This window comes from Mastigoproctus giganteus, chromosome 9 (assembly GCF_048544385.1).
Source record: "Mastigoproctus giganteus isolate SK-2022 chromosome 9, ASM4854438v1, whole genome shotgun sequence".
NCBI classification, from domain to species: Eukaryota; Metazoa; Arthropoda; class Arachnida; order Uropygi; family Thelyphonidae; genus Mastigoproctus; species Mastigoproctus giganteus.
The window spans coordinates 214,065,663-214,082,913 of NC_143583.1; the positions used below are offsets into that span (position 1 = coordinate 214,065,663).

Below are 17,251 nucleotides of genomic sequence, written 5' to 3' on the forward strand. Positions count from 1 at the left end.
AGAATGCAGCATTGACTATCTCTCCCTTTCAGGTAAAATTCTTTGTGAATTACTATTTGTCAAAAAATATGATCAGCATTGTCTTTATCCTGGACTTCTGTAAACTTTTCATCCTTGCCAATGATTTTGAAGTCCATCATATGCCCTGATGCTTTGTCCTCGAGTAGTATTGAAACACCCAACTCATCTTTGGAAAATAAATAGTTGAAGAAATTAGGATTGTCTTTAGGAAGCCTTTGCATGATGACAATCTTCATTCTAGAAGCTTCTGCTCATCCACAAGGCTGCAAGGCACAAATTTTTCACTTTCCTTTTCCCTAAATCTTCATGCAGAATTTGACAAATCATCTCATTATTCATATCCAACTCATCAGACATCATTTTGAGGATCAAAGAATGCCCTCTTACTATAATATCCCAAACTTTTGTAATTCTGTCCTCCTTTCAAGGAGTTGGATGACTACTTCTTGGGTCTCTGTGATCATCCTCATATCTGTCTTTAATACCCTCATACCATTCAAACACACTAGTATGGAAATGTTTTATCACTATAAATGTTTTTAACATTTCATATTACTGTTGTAGATTTTACGACTTTAAGGCAAAATTTGATATTTATTCATTACTCCATTGCAAAATCATGGCATGGAACATTAATGCTACTAATAACATGGGTTATTACATGTCAGCCTACTGGATAACCTCTGTACCACCATCTGTTAGAGAAAATATGAATGGTTACATACCACTTCCATTTATTTTCAAACTCTGAATTAAACATTACTGCAACAGCACCAGTCTGGGAACTTCATTGTACACATCTGAGGATGTACACCCTGTACATCTGAGGGTGACACGAGTAATTACAAACCTGTTAGTTTAACTTGTTCCCAGGAAAATAATGCCCCCCCCCCCCGGTTAAAAAAGTATTGCAGGATCATCTAGACAAGATTGCAGTTATAATTCAGACACAGCATGCATTTGTTAAGGTTATGTTTTTTTCTGACCAATTTGATTGGATATGATGATGTGGTCACAAAGGAACTGGTTGCAAAAAATAACTTTGATATTATAAACTTGGATTTCAGGAAAGCTTTTGATACTGTTGCACATGATGACTCCTGTACAAATTGGAGCAGTGTGGCATTAAGAGCATGGATAAAGAGATGGTTGAGTGGTAGAAGACAGAGTGGTAATGAATGTACATTGCTCCTTGTGGACTAATGTTATTAATGGAGTCCCCAAGGTTCCATGTCGGGCACATTGTTGTCTTCTATATTTATCAACGATATTGATCAGGCTTAATGTCCAAGTTTGCAGATGATATGAAGGTTGGCAGGATTGTTAGAGTAAAGACAGTATGCTACTGCAACAGGATCTATAAAAGTTGGGCAGATGGACTGAGTGGTGGCAACTGAGGTTTAGCATTGACAAATGCAAATTACTGCATATGGGTAGCAGAAACACCAGAGTAACTTACCAACTGTGTGATACTACACTCAGAGTAGTGGAGAATGAAAAAGACTTGGGGGTAATTGTGCAGTCAGATATGAAGTTTTCTGATCAGTGCAGACAGGCTGGCAGAGCAGCTCATGGGGTCTTGTCTATGATATACAGGAATTTTTCCAGCAGGAATAAGGAGGTGAATATACCTTTATATAATGCAATGGTCAGGCCACACCTTCAGTTCTGCATACAGGTCTGGTGGCCTCATTTTAGGAAGGATGTAGAGCTTCTGGAACAAGTACAGAGAAGGGCAATGAAATTGATGAGGGAGAGCAAAGGGTTCCTCTTACCAAGAAGGGCTTAAGTTCTGCAAATTGCAGCATCTGGAAACTACGGACCTGCGAGGTGATCATCTCATCAAGGTGTATAAGGTCTTGAATGGTTTGAGAAAGCTCAATGCTGATGAGATTCTTCCTCTCGCTCAGATTCCACACTAGAGGGGGCAAAAAATTCAAATTAAAGCAAGCCAATTGTCAAAGAGATGTGCAGAAATTTGTCTTTAGCCAGTGGGTGGTTGACTGTTGGAACAAACTTCCATCGGCAATGGAAGTTGATAGCTGAAATAAATTCAAGGCACAGCTAGACAAATATTTGGAGTTAATGGATGGGTGAAATGGGAAGGGTTTTTTTTTTTTTTTGCTGATGTTGTATAAGTTTGCTTTCCTGCATCATATACCTCTACTAATGCTAATATTATCCAAACATGCATAAAATTGATTATTTTCAAGCAAATTATATGTTTGAAGATTTGGTTTTTGCACTATTAATTTTCACAGGAGACATTTATCAAAAAAACATTATTTGTTTTTTTGATAAAAATAAACTGAAGTTTATTAATAAAATAACATTCTCTTAGTCTTTACTTTATAAACAGCTCGCAGAGTTTTTTTTTTTTTTTAATTCGTTTTATTTTATTATTATTATTTTTTTAAATACATGTCATTAGCTCTCTTTGCAATGTTTTTTTTTTTTCTGTTTTGGAGCTCTGTGATCATAATTTTCAATTTCTGGGTATTCACTACAAAAATGATTATAAGATTCACATATCCTTCCTATTTCTTCAAGGGTCAACTGAGTGGCACTTGCTTTAGGGTCAATTTCGCATAAACGAAATACTTCATCCACAAGGTGAGAAAGATGTTCTGGAAAAAGTAACCTACAGGAAATAGAAAGCAACAAAACTTACACTGAGACCTTGAACGTCAGATACCAATACAGGTGGTAGCTAAGATCTAATGCAAAACTTATTATTTGTGTTTTTACTACAGTACATTAATATAACCTGGGTATCAGAGGACAACTTTAACTCCTCTTATAACTTAACTTTATTAAAATACAATTAAATGTGAAACAAAATATTTAATTATTTTTTTGTACAGTACACAATGGCTAAATGATATGAATTTTTCTTTACATTTTATTGAATCTTATACATATTCCTGTAATATACTTATGCTTTTTTAAAAATTTAAGTAATTTGTCTGAAATAATCAAATAATTTAGTTAAATATAAACAAAAAAAATATATTTTTAACAAAAAACTGATGACAGCATTTTTTACTATAGTTCTAAAAAAATACAGTAGGCTCTCGATTTAATAGACTAATTGGGGGATGGGGTGTCCGCTATTGCCAAAAAGTCTGTTAAATTGAATGTATTTTAAAAACATATCTTAATAATGAACTTACAGTGTACAGGTTGTATTAAAATGTTATTTTAATGTATAAATATGAATAAAATATTATAATGTACATTAAGTAATTTATACACCCGACTAAAACATCTGTTAAAAATATAAAAATTAATTTACAACAGGAACCAAACTTTATTTTAATTAAACACGTCAAAAACTATACATGGAGTGTTTCCACCACTTTTTTATATATATATTTTTTTTCTTAAAGCTCACACAAAGTTGTTTTCAATGTAAACATTAGTTTTTTCATTTAAATCATCCATTTTAGAGGGAAAAAATACTTTAAAATTCCTAAACTCCACTGAATAAAATATATTAAAAAAAAAAGATACATAATATTCAATATTAATATTAACTTAATTGAAAGAATCACAATTTCCAGAGTCAGAAACAACTACCATATGGAGGCAGCAGTGTTAATTCCTTTAGTGTTCTTGTGAAACAGGTCCAGCTGATGAAGTGGTCTTTGAAGAAATCATCAAGCTTCAGGTGCCTTACACCTTGGTACCACTTCCTTATTACTGTAGATCGAAATTCTCTAAAATGTTCATAATAAGGAAGCACATCAGGGTCTGATGACGATGATTCAATATAATGTATGATGTCATCCATACGTTGTCTTATAACAGACAATTTAGGATAAGGTGCAACTGATTCTTCTTCTTTGTTCTCATCATCATCCTCCTCTTGTTCTCTACGAAGAACATTTTCTGCAATCTCTACCTCAGAAAAAATTTGATAGTTCGGATCACCACCATTTTCAAGCTATTGTTCCACATCATTCTGTTGCATTTTTGTTGCCGGCCCTCAGAAGAGTGTCCCGAAAATTAGACGTCTCAACTCCCTCAAAACCCATTTCAGGTTCTACTTCATACAACAACTTCTTCCAAGTATTGGCCAAGGTAGTAATTTCCATATCTTTCCATGCAGCTGCTAAGTTGAAGATAGCAGATCTGACATATGCATGTAAATTTTGCAGTGTCCTGGTGCCTCTTGTAACTTCTTCTGCATCTTCTGTTTCTTCCAAAACAACCATCACCTCTTCCAAAAACTTCTTCTTATACAACCTCTTACATGCAACGATTACACCCTAATCCATCAGCTGTATCAGTGAAGTAGTGTTAGGAGGCAGAAAAACACATTTAATTATCCCATCTCTGCTAACTAATCTCTCAGCATTAGGGTGAGTAGGTGCTTTATCTGGCAGTAACACAGCCTTTATTTCATGAGAAAGAATTTTCAGACATCTCTCTGATAGTGTTGCACATCAGGAATAAAATGGTTAAAGAACCAGTCACAGAAAATATTGATTATAACCCAGGAATATTTTGAGTGGGAATATATCACCAGTAACTGGTACATTAAATCCTTTATTGCACAAGGTTTTTTTGCCTTACCAACTACCATAGGCTTAAGCCGATGCAAACGATCAGCATTTGCACAAAATAAAACTGAAATTCGCTCCTTATTTAGCATACAACCAGGGGTGCTTGTTTCACGCTAGTAAGCCTGGGTATTTTCAAGAACAGCACAATAAAAAAGCCCAGTCTCGTCAGCATTATAAAGCGGTGATAAAATGTGGCCCTCATTTTTAATGATATTTAGATATTTTCTGAAAGCCTCAACTTCACCTAAAGATTCACCACAGGTACTTTCAATGCCGTGGCGCTTTTGAAAATGCCACAGCCATCCATCAATCCCCTGAAATTTTAGGCCCATGCTATTCGTGAATTAAAAAAAAAAGGTTCTAAATTTTTCCTTTAGGAGAGAAATTTTTTGTCCGTTAAATCGGCGTCAGTTAAATTAAGGGCCTACTGTACTGTACTTAAGTGAAAATATAAGCCACTACAGTGTACACTTTAAAATTAAATTTTCAAAATTATGAATTTTGAAGTGATCTCAATACTACCAGGTGAGGCACTGTTTGTAGGAAAACAATTTACAGTGAAACATATAAATGGGCAACAAGGTATCTGCTTGGCTACAAAATCAAGACCTCAAGCATGTACATATACAATGTCAATAACAGTTATGTCACATGGGTAGTGGTTCTGCAGCATGAAGCTCACAGAAGAAGAAAAAGAAGAGGCTCAAAGAAGCTCACATTTACTGTTTTCTTTACTGTACATTACTGTACAGATGTTAAGTTTGCCATATCAATCTAGGGTAAAAGGGTGGTATTGTAAGCTGCAGTGAGTTGTTTATGTTCAACATAACCACACACAAACTACTTATTTCCTTTCTTAATCTCTGCTTCATGCTACAAACTAACAAATTTTGATAATAATAAAATCTATCAATATTCAACACTGCAGTTCAACACACAAAACACAAACTATTATGTGCTTCTTTCAACAAATTGCATGACTAGAATGTTAAACAGAGTAGAACAGTAGTGTTGTTTGAAATTCCTTTCAAAACTGAAGAATGCAGAACTATGTAAAATATTTTTTTTGCATAGTTTTTTTTTCGTTTACATTATTTTTGCTACCGGTGAGGTCAGACTGGCCAGTCAGTAGTCGCCTACTTCACTCTTAGAATATATACATTATAAGAGTGAGGTAGTTATGTATAGGTTATACATTGGCACTTCTCCTATCCAAGGGAATTTCTCCTGAGTCTGTAGATGACCTCATGAATGCACTCTGCTCCTTCAAAATAACTGAACACAAGCCATCAACTACTGGAGCATTATATGCTTTCTGCCTTGAAAGTTTTTCTAATAAATTATGAAATCCCTTCAAAAATAAAATGTTTTTTTTTTTTTGTAAAATACATGTAAAATACAGCATAATACTAGCACATTTTATATAAATGATATTTAAATGTTAAATGGAGAAAAAAAAGTTCCTTACTCCACTCCACGTATGCAGTATTTCTGACGACAGTGAAACAAATTTCTAGCAACTTTCTCTACAAGTTTGAAGGGAAGATTAATGGCTGGAACCTTTAGTGGAGTAAAATGAACAACTCCAACATCTACTTTTGGTTTTGGAACAAATGCCCCACCTAAAATGGAAAAATACAAGGGTTACCTTTTTTTTTTTTTTAAATTCCTTCTGCTGTTTAAAAACAGCCTACTAATGAAACTACAACACAGTTTTGAATATACTATAATTCTGATTGCATCGCCCCAAGACCATAAAACATAAAAAAAATTAATGTAGTATGGCATTACATTTCAGGCATGTTAATGTTTTTTTTTTTAATTTAGTGAATTTTTCCATAAAAATTTAATTTTTAGCTTTTTTTGCAATTGAAAATTGTTTTATTAATTACAAAATAGATAATTTATCCTACTCTTCTTTTTAAATTTGTGATGGGTTTTTTCACCCATCTTTTATTATCACCCTCCCCTCCCTCATTGCTCAATTTCTGGAGTTTCATCTTGCAAAATCTCCTCTGGAAAAAAAATTCAGAAAATGCACATAACAGGTAAAAGGAGCTAAATTATAATATGCTGTTTCGGTTGTTGAAACTTTACCACCCTAAATGGTGGGACAGTAAGCAACTTATGGCTGCTGGATGAGGTGGTGTTTGTACATTCTCTGATTCTGAAAACAAAAGTACATTTGCTTGTGTCTGCTGATTTAACAACTCATAATTATAGTAAATCAAAATAAAAACAGAAAATACTGTATAATCATTTAGGAAATATGTGATTTTATGTCAAAAAAAAAAAAAAGTGTTATAAAGTACTTTACTTATTTCCTCCTGGATTTTAATAAAAATTAAAATGAAACATTTATTTTATGGATATTACGTGTTTTAATAAAATAAACAAAGAGCAACTCACAATGTAATTTGCACAGCATTTTTGCAATGTTATTTTACTTATTTCATCTTAGATTTTAATAAAAATTGAAACCTCATGTCTTAGAAAATGGTTTTTGAGGTACGAGTTTTCAGCTTATGGAATAAGAAACACTCTGTAAGCTGTGAAGACAGGTTGCTAGGACAGCTTGTGGGGTTCTGTAATGACATACAGAAATTTTGCCAGAAAGGACAAAGAGGCGGTTATCTCGTACAAAGTGAAATTGTATCAGGCCACATCTTGAGCTGCAAACAGATCTGGAAGCCTAATTTTAAGAAGGCTGCAGATCTGTTGGAATAGTTGTTAAGAGCAACCCAGATTAGTCAAGGACACAAAAAGGGTACTATTACAATAAAATACTCTGGTTCTACAAATTGTAGCACTTGGAAACTAGGCACCTGAGAGGGCACCATTGGAAGTTTCTACAAACACCACACATAAGAAGAACATAAACTGAAAAAAAAAAAATAACTTCAGGAGAGATGTGCATAAATATGCTTTCAGTCAGGAGGTAACTGGTTGTTAGATGAAACTTACAACTGGTGTTGTGGAAGTGGATAGTTTGAATAAATTTAAAGCAGCATTAGACAAATTATTAGAGGGATGGACAAATGAGGTGGGAACTATTTTTATTGTTTTTTGGCCTGATGCTCTATAAACTTTACATGCATAATTTGCATGTAAAGTGCAATAATCACACATCTTGAGAGAACAAGGGTGGCTGAGTGATTAAGGCTTCAGACCCTGTCAAGATAGATGGCCTTAAGGGCTAAAAGTTGATATAATCATAAGGATGTTATTTGATAATATAAAGTTGACAGAGTCATAATAGTAGTAATAGTAGCAGTAGTAAGGGAGGAATGTGATGCTGCAAGAAAGCAAGTGTATTATGAGCTTATGTAGTCAGATAAAAAAAAAAAAAAAAAAAAAATCAATTTCACACATTCATTCCCTCTAAAAGTTTGTCCAGTTTCTCCTTGGATTTATTTAAGCTATCAATTTCCACAATGACAGATGGAAGTTTGTTCCAGCAATTAACCACCCATTGGCTAAAGGCAAATTTCCGCACATCTATTCTACAACTGTCTTTCCTCAACTTGAATTTATGCCCCCTCAGGTTTGTAATCAGAGCAAGCAGAAGAATCCCATCAGAATTCAGAGTGCTCAACCCATTCAAGGCTTTATACACCTCGATCACTTTGCAGGTGTCTAGTCTCCAGCCGCTGCAATTTGCAGAACTTAAGGCTTTCTTGGTAAGAGGACCCCTTCGTTCCCCTCACCAACCTTGTTGCCCTTCTTTGTATACACTCAAGCAACTCAACATCCCATAAAAGTCTAATGACAGAACCTCTATACACATGCTTGATAAAATAAAAAAAAAAAAACTTTTTTTTTTTTTAAAGTTAAAACTTTAAATTGCGAATACTGGTTAACTTACACAGCCCCTCAACTGCAAAGAGGATTTCAGAAAACACCATGCAAGTATAATATGGAGGTCACCTCTTGTTGTGGACAATCAGGCCTGGGTCCTGGCCAGAAGTATATCAAAAATCAGATGTGAACAATCTCTCTAAAATGGTTGCAGACACTTTAATGTATCTTTTTCATATTTTTAACCTTCCTGGACTGAACAATTTCAAGGGTAATTGGCATCAATGGGATTTGTAATAAAGACAAGTGAGGTCAAGTTCATTATACTACTACTAATTAGACTTGATGGCCATGGATTATACATGGAGCAAATAGCAGAATTTGTCATTAGTAGATTCATCACAATTGGCATGGCTCACTTAGTAAGACAATAAATAAAACTATGAAACTGAGAGACACTATCGCCAGATTTCTTTAAAAAAAGAAAAGACAGTAGTTTGGTCTAGTATGCTTGAGGGAAATTTGGGGCCTTAGCATAGTAGAACATAGCAGAAGACCAGACCAGACCACTGGAATGGTCTATGGCCAGAAATGGCCTTTGACCACTTTAGAGTTCAGGGAGCAGTATGATTTTTAAGGACAGAATTTCCAGTGGTGGAGGTGGACATGGATGAAATATTCTGTTTTTAGTACAGAATGGGAGTCCACTTTGCAACTATATATTCTTATCATTGGGTGATCTGCTCTGCCAGATAAAGAATTGGCTCATGCTGCCGAGTCATCCAGATCCTCGTACTGCCTTTGTTCATGGTTCTGGGTATCTGGGGTTTCTGTGCTGCCTTGGCTCACAGTGACCGGTCAACTCGACTGTTTTAGCTTATTTCTACATTAGATTGCAAAGAAAATTCTGAGACAATAGAGCAAATAGCTTGTGGCTAGAGACTGCAATTCTTTGCACTCCTTGGGTGTAATCTGGTACATCTTCCAGTATGCTGCTGCATGTGGCTCCTTGTGCCATTAGTGATGTTCTTGAAAAAACACCAAATCCATGGCGTGTTTAAAGAAAGATCTGATCAGTTTGGTCTTCAAGAAGCAAATGCTTAATCTATTCCTGTGCTTTAGAAATCTCTTATTTGACACATGATTTAGACTTGAGACCTAATTGTGATTTTGTGTGTGTGTGTGTGTGTGTGTGTGTGTGTGTGTGTGTGTGTTTAGGAGTAAATCTGTAAATTGTAAATGTGTATGTTTTTGTAAATATATGGCAGGATTGCCAAAGTTTGGCTGGAAATGCCTAGTACAATAAGCAAATAAAAAAAAAAAAAAGTACTGTAGCAATTCTGAACCTCCTCAGAATTTAAAATCAGTAGGGGAGGTTAATGAGCTAATCTCAGTCATCTATACCCTTAACAAACTCTAGAATGTGATATCTTATCTCTGAGAATTACATTGCTAATCTGGACATAGACATCACTCCTATCTTCTATTCTTTTTATTTGAATGATATTGTCTTATGATTTATCAGTAAGATATTGTAAATAGGATGGGACTGCCAAGAGTTGGCCACGACATCTAATACAGTAAATACAAAAAAGTACATGTAGCAAGTCTGTAGACAGATTCAGTTTACAACAATAACACATAAAAATGAGTGTGAGAATACAGCTGTAATACATTTCTTTCAAAAAAATAATAATAATAACAACACTCTCCCAATGGATTGCATAAGTAATGTTTCACCAGCAGCCAATGGGAAATTTCTGCAATCACGAATATATACTTTACTTTGATAAAAATATTATGTGATGCTTTACATTTTTTATTATTATTATTACTTTCAGTTTATTAACACAAGGTTCACCCCCTGTACAGCTAGTGGGCTAGGAGGGTTAAGGTTAACTGCAGCCATTATCAATCCACTGCAGGATGGAAGTCTCCTCAAATATTCATGTTGAGGGAAATGGACCTTAATCTGCCACTCTGGTTCAGTGTGGGTTGGCAGATCGACCGTATTTACCAGCTAGGAGCTTGAACTCCGGTCTACTCAAAGAGCGTATGCTACTGCACTCCCGCGCCTGATCACTCGGCTACTTTCATAACTGCTTTAATGATGACAATATCCCAACAGTGAGAAATGGTAGTCATTCTGGTAGCTACATATGAAAGTTTTATCAAAGTTAGTTTTGATAAGCAGGTTTTCTCTCTGGAAAACTGGTCAAAATTTTCCTATACATTACATTGATCATATGTTATAATGCTTATTAATTAATTAATTTTTAATGTATGTTAAGAAAGAAATTTCATGCTGTTTACAGCAGGGATATGCAGAAATTTAAATGATGAGTATGGAGTAAACTGGTGAGTGAGCTAATTATCCGTAACAAAAGTGAAATTGACAAAATGGGAGCATGAAAGACACTTCCTCATGGTGCTCCTGGACAGGACTAATTCTTTCACAATGGATAGTATAACCAGATAATCAGAGTGTACTATTTTTCTAACATGCTGAACTACTCAAATAATGAGAAACTGCAGTCCCTCTCAGAACCTATTATTAAAATAGTATCCATTAATATTGAAGGTCACTCTTCAGGTAAGGAAGAACTTCTCCATGAGCTATGTGCTAATTCCAAGTGTGACACTCTTCAAGAAACCCAATGCAGTCCAAATGATCGATGCCCTTTTGTAAAAGCATGCAACTGATATGTGAAAAACCTTGTGAGAAATATGGCAGCGCAATCTTCGTCCCAATGGAGAACTCTGTAGACAATAATTTTGAAGTACTGACGAACAAACTAGACAAATTAGCATTAGTAGAGGCATATGATGCAAGAAAGCAAGCTTATGCAGCATCAGCCTTAAAAGAAAAAAAAAAAAAAAACCCACTTCCACTTCACCCCTCCGTTCGTTCGAAATACCTGAACAGCTGAGGCTTAAATTTATTTAGGCTATCAACTTCCACGACAAGGGATGGAAGTCTGTTCCACCAACCAACTACCCGCTGGCTAAAGACAAATTTCCGCACGTCTATCCTACATCTGCTTTTCCTCAATTTGAATTTATGCCCTCTCAGGTGATTATTCTGAGCAAGAGGAAGAATCCCATCAGCACTGAGCATACTCAAACCATTCAAGGCTTTATACACCTCTATCAGATCACCTTGCTGGTGCCTAGTCTCCAGACACTGTAATTTGCAAAACTTAAGCCTTTCTTCATAAGAGTACCCCTTTGTTCCATTCACTAATCTTGTAGCCCTTCTCTGTACTCGTTCCAGCAGCTCTACATCCTTCTTGAAATGAGGCCTCCAGACCTGTATACGGTACTCAAGGTGTGGCCTGACCATTGCCTTATACAAGGGAATAATCACCTCCTTATCCCTGCTAGAAAAATTCCTGTATATCATTGACAAGACACCATGAACTACTCTTGCAGCCCATCGGCAATGCTCAGTGAACTTCATATCTGCCTGCACAATTATCCCCAGGTCCTTTTCATTCTTTACCACTGTCAGTATAGTACCACAGAGTTGATACGTTGCTCTGGGGTTGCTGTTTCCCATATGTAGTACTTTACATTTGTCAATGTTAAACTTCGTTTGCCACCTCTCGGCCCATCTGCTCAACCTTTCCAGATCCTGTTGCAGCAGCATAGTATCAGTAGTGTCCTTGACAACCCTGCCAACCTTTGTATCGTCTGCAAACTTGGACATTAAGCTTGATATACCATCATCAATATCATTTATAAATACAGAAAACAATAATGGATCCAACACTGAACCCTGAGGGACTCCACTAATAACATTAGTCCAAAATGAGCAGTGTCCATTGATTACCACTCTCTGTCTTCTCCCCCTCAACCACCCCTTTATACATAGCAGCAATTTGCCTCCAATGCCACACTGCTCCAATTTGTGCAGCAGTCTTCCATGTGCAACAGTATCAAAAGCCTTTCTAAGATCCAAGTATATAATATCAAAGTTATTCCCTGCATCCAGTTCTTTTGTGACTGCATCACAGTATCCAATCAAATTGGTCAGGCAAGACTTCCCCTTAACAAAACCATGCTGTGTCCGAGCTATAACTGAAGTCTTGTCTAGATGATCCTGCAGTGCTTCTTTAACCAGTGCCTCCATTAATTTTCCTGGAACAGAAGTTAAACTCACAGGTCTATAATTACTTGTGTCGCCCTTTAATCCTCCTTTGTGGATCGGGGTCACATTTGCACATCTCCAGTCCATGGTTACCTCCCCTGAGTCCAGGGAAGCTCTCATAATTATGGCTAAGGGTTTGCTTACTTCCTTTGCCGCCTCCTTTAATATAACTGGATAGATTCCATCCACCCCAGGTGCCTTTCTTGTGTTTAACTTCAACAATTTCTCCTCCACTTTAATCTCAGTTATTACAAGATTTTGGCATTCCCCTCTGGCATTCTCCTCACTGAATAACTCCTCATGTGTGAATGTCAATGCAAAATATTCATTTAGTTTGTTAGCTACCTGAGCAGGATCATCAACAGTTGACCCATCGATATCAAGTGGACCAATATGATCCATCTCCTTGCTTCTAGAGTTTACATAAGTAAAGAACTCTTTGCTGCTTTTCTTTGCATCCCTTGCCAAAGATTTCTCGTAATCTGCCTTTGCTTGCCTAACCTCCTTTGTAACTTGGTTACAGATCAACTTGTATCTATCATAGGCTTTTGTGTCACGTGTTAATTTATATGTATCCCATGCATTTTTCTTCTCTGTCATATGTCTCATTAGTTCATCTGACATCCATTTAGGCCTAAACCTTGAACAATATTTCTTGGTTGGTATGTAAAGCCTAGTAGCTTCCAAGATAAGTTCTTTGAATGCTTCCCATTTTGAATTTGCTGTTGGTAACATCATCAGTTGGTCCCACTGTATAGAATTTAAATACTGTCTCAGACCATCGTAGTCGCCTTTACGAAAGCAATAACCCTTCCCTTTACCCCTGATGGTAGTTACCTTGTAAATCAAGGTAACAAATGCTTTGTTCACTTGATTTGCAAACCCCCAGAGGGACTTATTCAGCAAGGTGGAAAAATACATTTTGTAGTCGGAGATTTCAACAGCCATAGCATCAGCTGGGGCTATCCTGCGACTGATGATAATGGATGAGCAGTTGAAACCTGGGCAGAAACAAATAATTTAGCCCTTATCCACGATGAAAAACTACCAGCATCCTTCAACAAAGTGTAGAGTGTGTTAGTTGTCTGATGGCACTGGGGGTTCCCCCTATCTCCACTTTGTATTTTTTGTAAGTGACATAGAACTCTGTGGAATCCAGAGATTTAAAATGTGGGGAGTGGTTTGTTGTGTAGTGTTATGTTCTGTTGTTTCTCTGACCATTTAGCTGTTGGGCCCCTATTGGGGACCTACTTTTGCCCACACTATGCCACGAGGAGGCAGGTCAGGCACCTAGTAGATATTTAAGTACTCTGCCAGGCCCCAGGCCCAGCCACCTATTTTTCGAGGATTTCAGTGGCAAGTCCTATATATATATATAAAAAGTGGGGGGGGGGGGGTTTGAACACTAGAATTTAGAAAGGCCGAAAGAGGTTTACAAGAAAGCAGTTGAATTTTTAGATGTTGATTAAAATTTGACGGCATTGTTAGAGGTGTACTTGGTCGGTTTAGTTAGAGTTGGGAGGAGACAGGAGACTGGGGGGAATGGGTAGAAGAAAGGAGACGATAGAGTAGGCATCCCCAAAGAGGTCAGTGGGGATGAGTCCCACCGTGGGACTAGTCAATCAGTCCCGACACTTTTTGCCACCGCCTCTGGTTAGAGCCACTTAATACATTGTGTAATTCAAGAGCCATGAATTGTTGCAAAGGCATGAGACTACACCCCATCTTGGAGACAACTGTTTTAAGTCTAGATAAGTGGTGGAGGCAAAACTACGCACGTCCATGCAGCAACAATGAACACCAATCTAATGGCCGAATGGCCTACCTCGTGCCCTCGCACGCTTCACTGCATGCACAACTCTGTGTCTGTTAAAAGAATTTTTATCTCTAAAGTTTCCATTCTGTTAGAATTTGTTGACAAAGAGGCACGTTCAGCCTTGAAAGCTCCAAACTATTTAAAGTTATATTTTACTGGATATATACGTTATTATTTCTTATTTATGGTTTGTGTTCTTTTTCTCACATACTTACACTCTCATTCATTCTTCTGGCTTTCATTTCATTTGTTCAACTCTTGCTTTCTGCACTGCACTCTCTAGGCACCTCAACTTACTGTTATTCTTCTGTTGTGGTGTAGGCCTAGCTGCAAGTTTTTTTCAAGCCAGGGAAGAATGCAATGATAGTGTTTGCGTTGTTAGTATATATAAGATAGTGTAAGTTATTATTAATTTTGTATTCTTTCAGCCAATTACATTTGCTCTTCCACTCATTCCCATTCACCATAACACTCATTCACTCTTCCCTCGTTCTGGATCACTCTTTCTTTCTTCAAAACTGACATTTATTACCTTTTACCATAATTCCTAATTCACTCAGTGACCAGCCTATTCATTCTGTCTTTCAATCTACATTGCATCCCCTTGCTACCAGCTTACTGATATTTTTCAGATAATCTGCTTCCCTAGCTGCCTTTACATCTCCCTCCCCCACATGGTTACTTATTTGGTGTGGGCCCCCCCAGATTCCTTACACATGGCAGGGTAGTCTTGGGGGTACCCAGGTAAATTCGGTTTTGTCATTTATCATGTCAGGGTGCAGAATACTGCTGTCCTGACAGTTATTAGGTCATCATCTGGGCATGGTGGGAGATATGGGCAATTTTAGCTATTGATTATTGTTTAATTGCTGGGGGGTTGAATTGCCATTCTTTGGATAGTTCTGCACATTTCGAATACTTTCTGTGTGAAGGTTGTAAAGGCTTTATAATTTTCCTCTTCTATAATGAATAGATGTTCTTCTCCCCTTGGAAGGGGACCAATCTGTGCTATTAGCTGATTCTGGGGATGTCATAAATTATACATTCATATAGAATGTGTGCCCAGTCTTCACTCTCGTCACAGGTGCAATTTGGATCAGTCAACCCTAAGAAGGTTAGTTTTGCCTTTAGGGAGCTGTGACCTGTCAGTATGAATGCTGAAAAAGTCCAGGGGCATACCACTTAGGCAGCTTTGGGCTGGCCATTGCCACCCATGGCAGAAACCTTTTGTTAACTAGACCTCTGGTTTCTTGCTCCCATTTTGTTTGCCATAGCTCATGGAGCTTGTGGCTATTCTTTTTCTTTTAGCATTTAAGGTGTTGGCTGTATCAAGGGCTATCCTCAGAAATTCTGTGGGTATGCCCTTTTTAAGTCTATAATACAAGCCTCTTTTGGCTACTTCCAGATAAAGTGGGAGAGCTCCAGCCAGCAACTGTAGCACAGGTGTGCTCACTGTGCAACATGCTCTGGTAATGGTGAGAAGTATTGTCTTTTGTATAGATTCTAATTTATTCCTGTTTCTTACTATTGCTGAGCGGCTGTACCATGCACTGGCTCCATAGGTAATAACAGGCAGGAACATGTCACGGTATATGACTGCCAGGGTATTTCTTTTGAGCCCCCAGTCTGATCGACTGATCCTGGCAATCATACCTGCATAATTTCTCACTTTCTTTGCCAATTAGGTCAAATGGGGATAAAAAGTTAATTTTTAATCAAAGACCACTCCAAGATATTTTAGTTTTGTAACTATTTTATAGTAGTGTTAATTTTAATTTGTGGTCATCTTCTTATGTCCAAATTGCCTTTCAGAAGTATTTGTTTTGTTCTTTTCAGATGATATTTTGAGCATGTGCATTTGTACCCACTCCTGCAGTTGCAAGAGGGCAACATTTGATCTTCGCTCTACAACCACTCGCGTGTTACCTTTTACAAGGAAAATCATGTCTTCTGCAAAGGCCAGGCTTTCCACAGGGTCCAGATTCAAGACCAAAAATTCGTCCAGATGTTCCAGAAGAAAGTGTCAAGTACTGAACCCTGTGGGCAGCCTTTATTCACAGGGTGTGTCAATTTCTGGAACCTTGTGCAGATTGAGACACTTCTGTATGTAAGGTAGCTGTTTATTACCTTATCTAGGTTTTGTGGCACATTTGCCTGGCAGAGTCTCCTAAGGACACTTGGCCACCAGAGTGAGTCAAATGCCCCAGAAAAGTCAATAGGGATTGCCAGCATATATTTCTCCTCTGAGTTTTTAACTGTTGTCAGTAGGCAGTGCATGGCATCCTCCATAAAGTTGCCCTGCTTAAAACCGTACTGACTGTTGGAATGCAAACCTGCTTCTGTGTAGTATTGGGCTAATCTGCTATATATTAGTCTTTCATATATTTTCCCTAGTATAGGGAGAAGGGCTATTGGTCTATATGATTTGTGATCAGTAAGGGGGTTTCCTCAGGGTTTTTGAGAATTAATCTTAATACAGCTTTTTTCCATATTTTTGGGAATATACCTTCTATCATACAGTTATTATATAGTGCTATTAATTTGTCTGGTGCTATTCCCACTAATTTTTTGATAATCTCAACCTCTAAGAGGTCAAAACCTAGGCATTTATTGTTTTTGGTTTTCGATAGTGCTATTTCTAAGTCTTGTATAGTAAACAGAGGTACAATATTAGCTTTGTCGTTGGAGTTCCATCTGGTTTGACAGTAGTCTCTAAGACACCTCTTGTCAGCTTGTTGGTCACTATTCTGTAGACAACTTCCCAAGGGTTATTGTTTCCAGTCGTTTCCACCAAGTGCCCAGCATTCCTTTTCCTTGTCCCTCATGAGGGGTATTGGTACCATTTTGGTGGTCTGGGTGCACAGTGTTCTAGTTGCTCTGATCTAGCGTTTATTATAG

At 37.2% G+C, this 17,251-nt stretch overlaps 1 protein-coding gene across 1 annotated transcript in view; it reads right to left on the bottom strand.

Annotated features, from left to right (window-relative positions):
* Positions 1-2,448: 2,448 nt before the first annotated feature.
* The window catches only part of mtTFB1 (mitochondrial transcription factor B1), a 66,623-nt gene continuing 51,820 nt past the window's right edge, over positions 2,449-17,251 (bottom strand). Inside the window, exons 5-6 of the mRNA XM_090380929.1 lie at positions 6,058-6,211; positions 2,449-2,662 (exon numbers count right to left, since the gene is read on the bottom strand). Coding sequence (XP_090237055.1) covers positions 2,449-2,662; positions 6,058-6,211 — 368 coding nt within the window. The remainder of the gene's footprint in view (positions 2,663-6,057; positions 6,212-17,251) is intronic.